Source organism: Xiphophorus couchianus, chromosome 9 (assembly GCF_001444195.1).
Source record: "Xiphophorus couchianus chromosome 9, X_couchianus-1.0, whole genome shotgun sequence".
Taxonomy (NCBI): Eukaryota; Metazoa; Chordata; class Actinopteri; order Cyprinodontiformes; family Poeciliidae; genus Xiphophorus; species Xiphophorus couchianus.
The window spans coordinates 28,225,529-28,240,017 of NC_040236.1; the positions used below are offsets into that span (position 1 = coordinate 28,225,529).

The window sequence follows — 14,489 nt, forward strand, 5'->3', positions numbered from 1 at the left end:
GAAAAGGTTTCTCATAAATTCAAAAGAAGGCGAGTAAAAGGCAAAATGACATGAAATGAAGGCACAGCAAGGTGAGAATAAGGAGAGTCTAAGAAATGGCCAGTTGTATCCATTAAGAAATCAGAGATACATGTGTAATTAAAATGCTAAATATTAATCCATTTTTAATCTTTTGTTTTTAGATAAAACTATCAATAACCAGTTGGCTAAAGATTGGAGACTTGATCAACTTTAAAAATACAAATTGGTAAACAAAATACTGAAAAAAGAAGCATTTTTTGGTTCTTTATTCATCAGATGGAGAATTAAAAACTTCCAATATTTCATCAGTTAATTCATCAACTAACATGTTATTTTATGTACTTTTTCAGCTTAAATTAATAAAAAATGTCTTAATGCAAAAATATGAACAATAATGAAACTCTTTCACTTTCTGCTGAAAGAAAGTGAAAGTAAAAGAAGAAATCATCTTTTTTTACTTGGAATAAATCAAAATCTGTCAAAATTGGCTAAACAAGACCAGAAAATGGTGTTAGAAGAAAAACTCAATAGAAATGTCTATAAAAAAAAGAAAACTAAAATGCCTTTCACATATTTCTCCTGATAATCCGGGTTGATTCCACAAAAACTATATTTACACTACAGGAAAATACAAAAAAATAAAAAGATATTGGATTATTTCTCTATTATCTGCTCATTTGGTCAGCGCAGGAGACATCACGGCGAGAATAAATGCAACTATGCACACAACAAAGACGAAACTGAGTGGAAGACAAGAGGCAATAGAGAGGAGTGGAGGCCTGTGGGAGTGAAACACGTGACTGGTTTGGGAGGTGGAGTGGGGAACTGCTGCAGCGTCATCCTCCTCCCACATGAACACAGACGAGTGTGTCTCACAAAAATCAGGCCACGGTAGAGAGCACAGGGACAGAAAATACTAAATATATAAATAAAGAGGAGGTAAAAAAATAAAACAGATGGCAGCAAGCTGCAGGAACCTTTAAAACAGCTTACAATGGGAAACACAGGCTTATGGCAGCTTCATGTACTTAGGAGTCATCTTTATTCCCAGCAGATGGGCTAAGCTGTAGCTGTGTAAATGACCAAGGCCGAGCTGCAGGAGCCTGATGAGGCAGGGTTTTTCATCACTAAGTTTTCTGAGTCTTTGGTACAAATCATTTATAGCTTCACCTTCCTTTGTGCATACCTGAACAGTCTTGAATAGAAATAAGAATACACGCAAGGATAAACTTCCTCGAAATTATGGAAAAGGTTGTTTTAAGGAGGAAAAAAGCTGTTAACATTTGACGTGAGCACAGGCCCGGCAGCATGGGTGGGCATTGCCCGCCCACAGAGTCAGCCATGCCCTCCCGGACTGGAAGCTGTTCGATGTTTTTACCTACAAGTGGCCAACTCTCTGTTATTCCTATATCGATTTGATACAGTAGGGGCTTTCGCACTTCCCATATCTGTGCCTTTTGTCATTTTTTTTTTCAGCAGTTAAAACTGTTTAATCCGTTGTTAACACGTCGTAACCTGCTTTTCCGAGCCGCCTTTAAACGCAACATGAACACTAAGATGCTCGCGCTGGGTTATATCTGTGTGGCAGCGAAGAAGACCTGCTGCTGCTGTGCAGAGCTGCACACGTGTGTGTTAGAATCATAGCAGCAAACCAGCAAAACACAAAAAACTTTGCACAGTTTTTTCCCCAAACTAACCGACTGAGTTGAGTAAAACTGTTGGATACAGGTCATGTTAGCTAAAGGATGACTAGCTAATACCAGTACAGAACCTTAAGCTTGTTAAAAAGTAGCCTGTAGGCTACTGATGTTATCTATGTTCAAAAGTGGTTAGTACTTGTTACACTTGAGTAACTTTTTTGGAAGGTACTGTACCTTTTTCTTTTACTTAAGTCATATTATTATTGCGACATAGATTCATTTTGCCCCCCCTGTTAAACTCGTCTGGTGCCGGGGCTGCATAAGCAGCTCAATCCGCGTCATACTTTCTTCAAAATACAGTTGTTTCCACAAACGTTTCAAAGTCCTGCTACTGATAATATGATGCATACATGCTTAAAGATTTAGCATTTTCTTATGCAAAAGTGTAACTTAACATAACATTAACATGCGTTTTCATGTAGGAGTGCACATAAAATTATGACTATATTCTGGTAATTTCAAAAACTAAAAGTTTGTTAGTCTGGCCCTAACGCTCTGTCCTACATGAAGAGTTTTCAATCTGTATTTTTTTATTTAAAATGATTAATTCAATATGTTTAAATTAAAAATGGTAACACATGAGGGCATGGTGAGGAAAGAAAGTGAATGCTGTTTGGCAGTATGAGCAAGATGGACAGCTGGGATGATCTAATGCAATGTATAAATAAATATCTGCGTTGTTATCATCTATGAACCCGGTGTGACTTGTGACACAGTGTGTATATGTATGTCCAGAAGAACAGACCCAGCATTATGCATATGGCCCAGAATAGCTGCTGACCTTTGCTCGCTCACGCTGAACCATTTCACAACCTGCAGTGTGATTAATTTATTCTTGGGCTAATTAGCTCTTATTTCAGTGTGCAGAGTTTTGCTGAATGATCCCAGACAATTGAAAATGGCGGCGGGTATCTTTATTGACGCCGTCTGCAAGATCAGAGGTGTCTGTGGTATAAATGAGAAAGCGTTTTCAGAGAGCAACAGCTGGCTGCTGTGCAGCACATCTCCAGTTTCAGATTTAACATACTGAGATGGAGCCATTAGCTGCCTAACAAACTCCAATGTGATTATCTTGGACTGGAGGGATTGCACAGAACTGAACTATGACGGTTCAATCAGGACTTTTGTAGTTGTTGCATAGCCCCAAATTTTAATAGAGGGTTTTTTTGATCACCGCCAGACTCAATGGCACATATTTATAAAGCCAATTCTACATTAAAATTACACTCCATGGTGTAATTTTGGTGTAAATTACACCAAAATTACACCATGGAGTATAACATTTCTAATTACAGCGACGTGACATCCAGTTGCCTTCGTGTTATAGCACATCTGGCAAAATAAATATATTGCGAGTCCTAGATTTGTGTATTTTATACACTAATTAAGGAGTTTTTGGTTTGGCAGCCATGATCAAAAGTCTTGTAAATTTTTTGGGAAGCCATCGTTTCTTGTTTTAGGAGCTGGAGGTTTGTTACAACCCTAGTTGTAACAAACCCATAGTGCTGGGTTACTATGATAATATTTGTGATATTCCTAGAGATGTACTTATCAATCGACCAAAGATTTAAATCATGTTGTTATTTTCCCTTGATTGGCTCTGATCAGAGCCAACAAAGAGAAACAAGTGTTTAATGTAGCAGTATTTAAGTAAGGTAACTTTTAACTGGACATACTCAAACTTCAGAATGGTCCAGTTTGTCTCTTTTGTGTATCAAGCTTGCTCAATTTCTTCATTAGATGCTATTTATTCTGCCAAAACAATAATTAGCATTAATAAAGCAGATGTACCGACACAGCACTTCAATCAACCAGTCATAAAAAAGCCTGTAAGGAAAATATTATGCTTTAACTTGAAATAAAACATTTTTAAGCTTTCCAGAACTGCTTAAATATCATCTCCACTCATAAAAACACACCTATATGAATGCCGTGTGCACTATGTGTTCAAGCCACAGACTGAATAATCTTACAGACAAATTACAAAAAGTTTGTTTTTTGGGGGTTTTTTACTGCTGATGGAACGAAACTTAGTGCTGGGTGAAGCATGAGGGATGAACCACAGACAAAAGTAAAATGGTTTCTTTTAATATTCAGCAGCTTTATTGTGAAAATCTTCTTATTTGCACAAATTTCTTCAGTCAAAAATTATTTTAATGGAATTACTATTGCTGTTTGAAAACGCATAATAAAGACAGCTGTATTTGTGATCTTGTATGATTGTTTAAAAAGCGTAATAAACCTAGATGAATGGAGATTTAGCTTTAAGAACATTATTGACATTTTCTTACTAAAAAGAACTTCAGCAACACCTTCTGCTGCAATCGTCACCTACTCTGAATGCGCGTTATGGATTTCAAGAAGTTTTTTTAAAACAAAATAAAAAAAGAAAATCTGCATTTCCTTGTTTTGTCTTCAAGTTCTCATACAGTGAAAGCTTGTTTATACCCAGGAAGTTGACCCCCCCCCTCCAAAAAAACACTTTAGTGCAACAAATCTGTCAACATATATTGAGAAAGAAAAAAAAACTAAGGCGCAAGTACTTTGATAAGAATATGAAGAAGTGAAAGGCTACTGTAAGACGAGAGCAAAATGTACATAAAACGTACCTGGGCATCCACACAAATTCATGGGAAGTTCCCCTCACATGAAGCCAAGAGGCACATCTCCTTTGTCCAGTAACAGTGCATATGTGTATCCCAAGCAGACCGGAGACTGCTCTAAAAACAGGAAGTTAACTGTAGTGCAGGGAATTCTGGGTTAATATAACCAAATGAGATGCACTAGCAAGAGAAATGGTTCATAGTGTTTCACCAAAGACAAAACAGAAATCCTAAAACCACGAAAATCCATTTTGTGACAAAGGAAGTTGCACTCTCGTCTTCTTCTGAGGTTTTCATGCTGTTTCTTTCGGTGGTTCTTCGTGCAGCGCCACCACAGGCGAGCAGAGGAACTGGCTTTTCAAAGGGTTTGGTTGGTATGACACAGAGCAGTGTGAAAGCGAACCACACCAATGTCCTGTTACAATAAATTTTTCTGGATGATAAATTGGCCCAGATATATTGTTGTTTTGTGATCATTTTTAAATAATATAATGGGAATGGCATAATAATGCAAGAACACATTCTTGAGTTAAAACCCTAAAATGTGATTATGAGTAAAATGTAAAAAAAACCCAAAAACATCTGAAATGCTCATCATTACCCCTCAACAAAATCCATCCAAAAATCCTCTATAAACTAAGAAGTACAACCCTAATTGTTCCTAGTGGAAACATGCATTTATCCTGTTTGGTGACAGAGCATTTAAAGTCTTAACATCTTTAAATCTCCTTCTAAACATGTACATCTCAAAACTGTTAAAAATAGCCCGAGGTGTGGTTCTGGTCTTTTTTTTCCTCCTCTGCCAAATTATAATCATCCAATACTGTCTCAGTTATTTTGGTTCTAGTTTACCTCTTCAATTAAAATGCTTTAAACACAGGTTGAAGAGCCATAAGTGGAAACTCATTCCGTCACCTAGATCTAATAAATAGAGTGACCTATAGTTTCTCATATTAAATTAAAATAATGAGCAATGTCAGTGTCTCCGACAGGAAAGGTTCAAATGGAATAAGTGAATAGTGCTTCACCGTGATCCATCCAGGATGTTACCCTTGAAGGTGCAATTACACAGCACACAGTGCTTCGCAGGCACACACCCTACTCCATTTTCCAACCCATTTATTTTGTAAGGTTACAATTTACACTAAAGCATTTCTGACCAAAACCGCATCATCATGCTTGATGCTGCACAATTTATCTGCTCCAACAATTTTCCAAGCAAGACCCCTGGTGAAAGTTTTAGAACCAAATCTTCTCAAAGAAACAACAATGTGCGTTTGTGCGAACAAACAGGGTTGTTTCTGGCTACTGATTAATTAGGGGATTAGCTAGTTGACTGAAGGTAGGCTTTTTACATGCTGTTGACATCCCAGGATTTATTCAGTCTGCCCAGCATGCACTCCCGAAGGTCTGAGAGGGCTAAGGGAGGACCTTAAATCGTCAAAATGTCACTTTAATTCCAGAAAAACATGCTGATAAGGCTTTTGTGGCTTCACAGTTCTCCGACAACTGCCTCATGCCCAGCTTGTGTAAGCTGCTGAGCTAGACTGCAACCAGAGCTGCTTATCATGCTTCAGTGGGAGGCAGACAGGAGAGCTGGACACAACACCTCAGATTTCCATCCCAATATCACGACTGACCGGCACAGAGAGCGACTCCACTCAGAGAAACCATCTCGCTTAAATGCCTCTCCATTAGTGACTCAGCCATTACATAAAAACAGGTACAGGAGGTATTCATCATTAATGTTCAATATACACTGCAAACAATTACCAACAGAAACATAACCTTTGCACATTTCTGAGAAAGGTTTTAATAAAAGATTTCTGATATTAAAAGATGAATGGGAATCTGGCTGATGGTAACGGATGATCACGTTTGTGTCTATGGGTCAGTCCCAAACTAAAAATGTTACATACTGTTCTGGAAAAAAATAATAGTCCACTTAAAATGATTGGTTTCTCAGATTTTACTTTTTATACGTGTATGTTTGAGTAAAATGAACATTGTTCTTTTATTCTATGAACTAATGGCAACATGTCTGTGAAATTACAAGCAAAAATTTAGTATTTATTTGCAGAAAATAAGAAATGGTCAAAATAACAAAAAAAGATACGGTGCTTTCAGACCCCAAATAATGCATAGAAAACAAGTTCATATTCATTTAGAAACAACAATACTAATGTTTTAACTCAGGAAGAGTTCAGAAATCATTTATTTATTTCTTTTATTTATTTATATATGTATTTGTATTTGGTGGAATAATCAGGAGGTTTTCAATGGGGTTCAGTTTTTTCAGAACTGTATTTAACCATTAACCAGGCTGTATGGTCAACGGCACTCTTTGGTATGGAAGTTGTTACTGAGGAAATTAACATTAAAATGTTGCTAAAGCAGAACAAACGCGTAGACGAGTTATGTCTTAATAACATATTATTAAGAGTTGAATGCTGAAAAGGCAACGTAATGATGAAAAGCAGGCAGGGACTGAAGCATTCATGATTGGAAAAATAAAAAATGTCAATAATCAGACAGGAAAATATTTAAACTCTGGAACCGCGATCTTCTGTCACAACAAAAAACAGCTTGTGGCTAATATTTGAATTGTTGAAAAAGAAATGGAAAAAAAAAACTTAAAAAAGAAAACTATTTTCTATAAATGTCAATAGAAGTCTAGAGAAACACTTTTAGTGGCTGAAGGTATCATAACTCTTTCAGCAATGAGCAATACAGACAAAGTTTTTATTCTATCAACAGAAATGATAAAAACAAAAAAATTCATCATTAATTTGTTTGCATAAGTCCACCACTGCTACCTTAAGTAAAGTAATTGTGCTGTTTCATGCTGAAGTATTTAGTAATACTGTTATTGAATTTGCAGAAGAAAAACATATCAGCCAAAACGCATCTTACATTTGGGGGATAAAACATAAACAGACATGATTTCTGTAGTTCAAATGATAAGATTTTGGTTTAAGACAACCAAATCAAAGGGTCAGTTTCTGAAAATTTGGGGGTATATTTTAAATTATTTGATTTTGATGGAGAAACTAACCTGTGTAGTAACGCATTTGTCATGTTAAAATTGACAGCAATAACTGTATAATAATTTCTTTATTTTTTATTCTATGAATTTTCAAACCTACATTTGTTTTTGTGTACATTTTTGGGTAATTGTATATTGTTGTCTAAATCCATTGTAAACAAGTAAAATTAGTGAAAAAAGTTGTCCTTTTGTCATCCTTATTTAACTGATATTGAACACATAATGCAAGTCTCCTTCATATCCATCTTTCACAAAAAAAAATTAAAACTAAAAATGTACATTTTCACATCTGTACATCAACAAATATTAGTTTTATGATGTTTTTTTGGTAATCAGACAGACTATAAATTCATTACTCTCAGTCCCTGTAAAACGCTGCAGTGTATGGACATGGCCGACACACAATGCACAGTGGGGCTCTGTTCGTCCTCCCTAGACAGTCACTCCAATATCAGCCTCTAACAGAAACACCCTGCACTGTACAATGAGTGTCAACACTACAGAGTTCACTTATTGCTGTCCCACAAGCTTCCCAGAGATATTACAGCCGCTCATCGTGGCCAAAGGGAGTAATCGCTGAGGAGAGGATTCTACGGCTAATAATCACTCATAAACCGATGATATCAGAAGTGATTGTGAAAAGTCCACTTCACCCTCCTGTCTCACTGTGAAACACAGGAGAGGAATAGAGGCTAATATCCAAGCTGGAAGGGATCAATGGCATTTTTAAGATAAACTGAAGACAGATGGAGAACTATCGGATGGCTAATTTAAACATTCAAACTTTTTTTTTTCCCTTAGAGATCCCTGGATCTCCCCTAAAACGCCCAGTGTACCCTCGGTCGCATAAAGGTCTGTCAGTTAGAGAAAACATGCAGCTGGACCGACGGTCGTGTCGACAGGGCCTTCCAACAAAGGCAACCTTTCAGCACTGTTTCTCCCTTCTCTCTTGCCTTTGCCACTACGTTTACAGCAGCTGAAAGGAGGATAGGCGTGCAACACATCTGTCTGATCATGTGCTCACAGTGGCATTCCCCTTCATCCCAGCTGCAGGAAGGTGTGCCTCAAAGAGCAAAGCAACTACACAAGAAAAATAGACAATAAAAAGATCTCAACAAAACGCCAAATACCCCTCCATAAACTGGCGTTTATAATCTATCACAAACAAGAACAAAGAGATTAAAATCAGGCAGCCATATCAGAGTAATAAACAAAGTCACTTTCCTGGCTATGTGGTAAATCATCAATCCTTATTCAGGCAGTCAAAGTAATAAATTTTACCATTAAATTTTTACTGAGAAGACAAGTTATTTAGATTTTTCGTAATTAATATGTTAAGATTAACATTTGCTAATTTTCTTTTTTTCTACATAGACCAAAAAAAATGCAGCACTAGGCCAACTGATCAATTGACTCTGGGGAAAACAGATGTTGGTCTCATAAACTAAAACAACTTGTAAATTAATGGATAAATAATTGCATGACTACAAAGGGCTCCAGAATGCAACCACAAACTCTGTTGAGTCAAACCCTTTTCTTTTTCCCTGGCTGCACTGGTGCAGCTAACATTTGTGCAGTCATGAATATTTTTTCCTTTCTGTTCAAGTTGCATAAATAAAAAACAACTATACAAGTTCAGTGCTCAGCGTCAACCTGTCACCAAACCCTGCTCTGCCTGCAGCTTAGTCAGGCACCATTAAGGCCTCCCAGTCCGAACTGGTTTGTCTGTTGAACTTAGTACCAACTTCTCAGATTTAATGGAGTACCCATATTGTTGTCGAGGATATGACTCCTAAAATATTATAATGGTTTTATGTCAGCAGTGGTCAAAGGAATCTTCGTTTTTTCCAGTGGTGGACTAAACTAAAAAGTAAATTATAAAACACTAATCATAAACATTAGTCCTGCTAACATTAAAGAACTACACCAATACAATATTTAACAGAAGCTAATGCTAAAGAGCTAAATCCAAATTATATCTGCCCTCAAAAGACTACAACCCTCAAGCACCAATGTAATTCTGAAATAATTTGCATGTTGCATGATGTGCTCAGATATTGTGTGTATTTTTATATCTTGTTCTCTACTGTCCGTGTTTTATTTTGCTCCTGCATGTTAAAGTTACAGTGAGGAAAAACCTGTAACTTTATTTTACAAAAAAGTAAGTATCGAGTCCGATGCTGTTGTTCCGGGGGAGGAGGGAGTGGTGCGCCGCAGTACTCCGATGTTGTTTTGCTACTCATTCTGCTGCAAGTTGGCTCAATTTTGACGCGCAAGACATAACCGGTAAAATCCGGTTTAGGATTTTCAAAATAAAAGATCCAGAAGTAGTTCATTTTTTCTTGCGCGACCCGGTACCAATTGTACCGGTACCGGTCCGCGGTCCGGTGGTTGGGGACCACTGCTCTAGAGCCTTGCTAATGACCTAATTATTCTATTCAGGTGTGGTGCAGCAGAGGCACTTCTAAAAGTTGCAGGACACCAGCCCTTGAAGACTGGAGTTTGACACCCCTGAGTTAAGGGTTCTCTCTGGGTACTCTGGTTTCCTACTACAGTCCTGCTGACTAGAAGGTGAACTGACTTCTCTAAATTGCATGTGTGAGCAGGATTATATGTACTGAGCGTCCATTTTCCATAGGATGAACTGGCGACCTTTACAGGATATATGCGCCTCCCACCCAATGAGAAGGGCACAAGCCACCACCGCCCTAACAATAAATGGGAAGAAACAATGACTGGACAGACGGAGGTCGAAACACCAATGATGCAACTTCCTTAAAAATCTCCAAGAAGAGGGGACTCGACTTCATATGTCACATTTGAAGACCAATAAAGAAGCTTAGAGGATCTTCTCTGCTTGTAAAAACAAGGATCTTAACGATGACTGGACTGTGTGTTTGTGCTGCAGACATCATAAACTCACAACTTGTTCTGGGAAGCACAACATATCACCATAGCAATAACAGTGTGCAAAATGTTAATATCACAAAGGATTGGAATGCAGTAATTGTATTGTTACTGTGTCCAATACTAATTATCTGCTGAATTGAGTTTCATGGCAGTAGATGTTCAAGATGCTAAAGTACAAAGAAAGGAAGTATCTACTTCAATATTTACCAATATTATCACCACTGCATGATCTTCTAATCTTATGCGGCCCTTTAGTTGTTATTTTAATAAATAGCAGTGACATTAACAAATGTCAGTTACCTTTAACAAATTGATGGCGAGTGAGTCATGAGCAACACGCTGCACAAAGACAACACATACGTTGCTTGTTCATTAATTTGAAGCAGAAACTGAACTCATTTTTCCCCAACAGTAGAAATGGCCATTCTAATTTTATTTTTCGTTTAAGCTTTTTTTCATACAGTCAACTATTGTCCTTCTACACTGACCTGTTTTAAATTTAAAACAGATACTGTTTGTGTTTGCTGATGAAAAGATGAAAAAAACATCCATAACAAAATATTTTTTGTACATTTCAAAACCATCACATCTCTATATCTCTAAACTGCATTGAATTGTTAATCCCCAAGTGAAATGACAAAAATGTGACTCTTCAAGATATCCAGTAACTTAGTAGACAAAGTGATAAAGGAACAGTAAACAGACTGGGTGCATGCAAATATTGCAACTTACTTAAAACCCAGAGCAAAACATTAGTCAGAAGACTTGCATCATCAAATTCCCTTTTATCTGTAAGACTCTGTAAGCATTATTTTAGATTTGATGCGTAATTGAGGTGACAAACAGAAAAGGTCACAGTGTGGTGCTAAGTGCATGTTCATTTTTTGTTGTTTTCCATAAGGCGCCCCCTAAAAAAAATTTATTTTATTTTTCCTCTGTGGATTAATTCAGGTTCTTTTTTTACTGAATTGAAATAAATCTGAATGATGCAAGTTAAAATCAAGTTTGAAGATGAAATTTACAGCAAAAAAAGCCTGTTTTCTTCCCAAGAACTTAAAAATAACTTGTAAAAATACAAACGCGACCCTGTTTTCATTGGGTCTTTCTAGAGTCCAGCACTTCATCCTCTCTATGACTCATCCAGATAGATGCTAGAGGGACTACAAGGTCCTGTCGGCAGATGAAGATGGCACGGCTGCTTGTCCAGATATAGCTGGACACCACAGAGGTAAAAATACCCAACAGATGGGAGGTTCTCAAGCTAAAGGGGCAGAGGCAGAGAGTGCAATTAAAGATTTCAGGAGAGCAGAAGTGCAATTATGGCTTTGTGCCAACCGCGGCGCTTTTGAATGCCCACGCACACATCCTGGCATCCGCATGAGAAAGAGTCATGACGGATGAGGAAACATACATGGAAGTAGCTGTAGGGATAATGATGAGAACACCAAGAGTATGGACACTAGACTAAACCAGAATTTCAGTTTCATGTTTCTGACATCAAAGTGTTCCTGGGGAAGAACATATGACTGATCAGAAAGCAATCCAAACTCTACAAGTGGCAACAGAAATGATGTTAAGAGAAGTAGGCGTTCAGAGGAAAATGTTGGGTAATCAGAAAGCCAACAAGCCTCGACATTTCATGTGGTTTCACCGAAATAAACATCACAGATACTGAACAGTTTAAGAAAAGTCTAAATTTCTAAAACAAGGTTCCTCAAATGTGTCCCAAAGTATGGAAATGTAGTTTGATGTAGTCTGGATAAGAATATATAAGAATACATTTATCAGAACAGTTTAATCTGAAATTAACTTTATAAATTATTGGATTTAGGCAGTGTACTGTGAGTTTTTTCGCCCTCTTCTTTGCCATAACAGAGGCAGAAACGCTCATGAGGTCCAGATGTGGGGAAAAAGGCGGACTCTATTCACTTCCTGTTTCTCTGCGTCACTTAAAAACTGCTGCATTTTAAAATCAAAAACACCTTCAGGCTAATAAAATTAGCAAAGAAACATTTGTAACAGGAGATGCAAACTATGCAGACAGAGTAACAGCAACTGACTGAAAAGTTTCAAAAGATGAGCACTTACCAATTTGATGGCCACATATTCATTAGTGTAGAGGTTTTTGCCTAACCTCAGCTCTCCAAAGTTACCGCAGCCGATTTTTTTGCCCACACGAAAGTTCGGGCCAACCATTAGAACTCCAGAATTGGTCCCTGTACCCCTGCCGCCAGTCCTGTTGGCCGTCGACTTAGACATCTTTTTGCCTTCCTCTGCCTCTCCTTTGCCCCCTCTCTTATCAAAATCCATAAGCTTGTGATACCCTGGCCTCTCCACGGTTATTCTCCAGCCATGCAAACCATAGAAACTCCAACAACAGTAATGGAGGGTACTTTAAAGAGAGAGACTGATATCACAGAACAGAGGAGAGGCGTTGCTGTTAAAAAATCCCGCGCACACTTAAACGAGCCAACACCGCAGCTGAAGTGGCCTGTGTGTCAATCATACAGCTTTTCGAGAATGTTGGTTATAAACAGGAGCTTCTTTCTTGTGAATTTCTTGACTCCAGTCTCATTCCCCGGCCCGATGAAAACGTCGGGTTTCGCTAAGCTGTTCCCGCTGACACACATACAACGGTAATCATGAAAAAGCACTCCAACACGCAGCTACTGCTTCCACAAGGCCACTTGGGAACGTCATTTGGACAGCCGCCTTCCTTCTGGTCAGCCTTCATTCACGCAGTGGAGAGGCTCCATGTTGCACGGCTACGACTGGACTCAACCCAAAGGTCCAAGGAACAGCAAAACCAGGAACAGCTGGGACTGATGTCAGCCTGTCTGAAAAACAAAACAAAACACAGACTAATCAGTTTATAGATTGAGAAAATGTTTTTAAGAGCTTGCAACAGCCCACGTCATTAAAGGTGGCTTAAACATAAAGGTTATCTGAACTCAAAGTTATTAATCTTCCTTTAAAAAAAAATTTGTTTTTAAATCCATTGCTCCTATACATACTCTTCACCGATCACATGAAACTGGAAAGTATGAGCATTTGCATTTTTCCCCATCAGCATGTTGATGCATAACTTTGAGTGAGATGAAAAAAGAAAAATCCCCACCGTTTAGTTTGGGAGGCAAATTTTCAGTGAGCCATGCAAACATGCCTACATTCCTGGGGCATTAAAGTTCTGGTGAATGAGATCTACATGAAATCGTTTCCCAGTATGTCAGCTGTCACTAAAGCATACGACGGCGCCGCGACTTACAACAGCCCCCTCCTCCGAGGGTCCCTCATGTCCCCGAGGAGCTGAGGAAGGCTGAAACTGTTCCAGTTTTTAAATGTAAACCAAAGACGCATCTTTTAAATATTTAAGGATTTTTTTTTTTTTTTTTTTTGGTAAATTTACAATACCGTTTATTTTTGAATTAAGAAAATATTTTTATTGAGTTTTTTTTTTTATGTACATTTACATTTGGGGCGAGGTTTTAGGCTTTGGATAACCATTTTTATTTACTTTTTTACTATATTTGCTTGCCCTTTTTATTTATTTTACATTTAAATTACCTCTAATTTCACACTTGTATTATAAATGTTATATCACTAATTGTTATATTTACATTTACTAATGTTGAACACTTTGGATGAGAGTAGCTTCCCAACATCATGCTTGTGCATTTTTTAAATTAAAAAATACATTATGTAAATACATTATGAAAAAAACAAATATTTTCATTTAATTTTACAATTTTTCACTATTTCCTAAAAATCTTTAACAATTTATTTTTTCAGTACACATACATATATATTGAAATTATTTTGTACAATTATGCTTAAAAGTTGCTAAAAATGCTCCTTCATACTTGCCGTCTTGTTCTCTGCAAACCCCACACATCCTGGACACAAACTATAGACTATAGGTTGGGGCTACAGATCACTTTTTGCTAGAAACCTATTACCTCTTAAAACTTACCTTAAGAAATAAAATGTTTGAATAGTCTATATCTGGATACTAAAAGACCAACATAAATCACTTATTTTAAGGTGAAGCTGTACAGAAACTACTGATTCTAAACTAAGAGGTGGTTGGCAAGTGATTTCTAACAAAAATTATTGAGGTTAAATTATTCTGTTACCAACATACTAATGTGAAGAAGTACAATTATTACTCAAGGTGAGAATCTCAAAAGAACACGTCTACTTTGTTTGCCA

The 14,489-nt window shown here is 37.4% G+C and overlaps 1 protein-coding gene across 5 annotated transcripts in view; it reads right to left on the reverse strand.

Moving 5' to 3' along the window:
- The window catches only part of csnk1g2b (casein kinase 1, gamma 2b), a 46,105-nt gene that overhangs the window by 26,083 nt on the left and 5,533 nt on the right, over window positions 1–14,489 (reverse strand). For all 5 annotated transcript variants that reach the window (XM_028027525.1, XM_028027523.1, XM_028027524.1 and 2 more), the window contains exon 2: window positions 12,369–13,117. In XM_028027525.1, coding sequence (XP_027883326.1) covers window positions 12,369–12,590 — 222 coding nt within the window. In that variant the 5' untranslated portion in view covers window positions 12,591–13,117. The remainder of the gene's footprint in view (window positions 1–12,368; window positions 13,118–14,489) is intronic.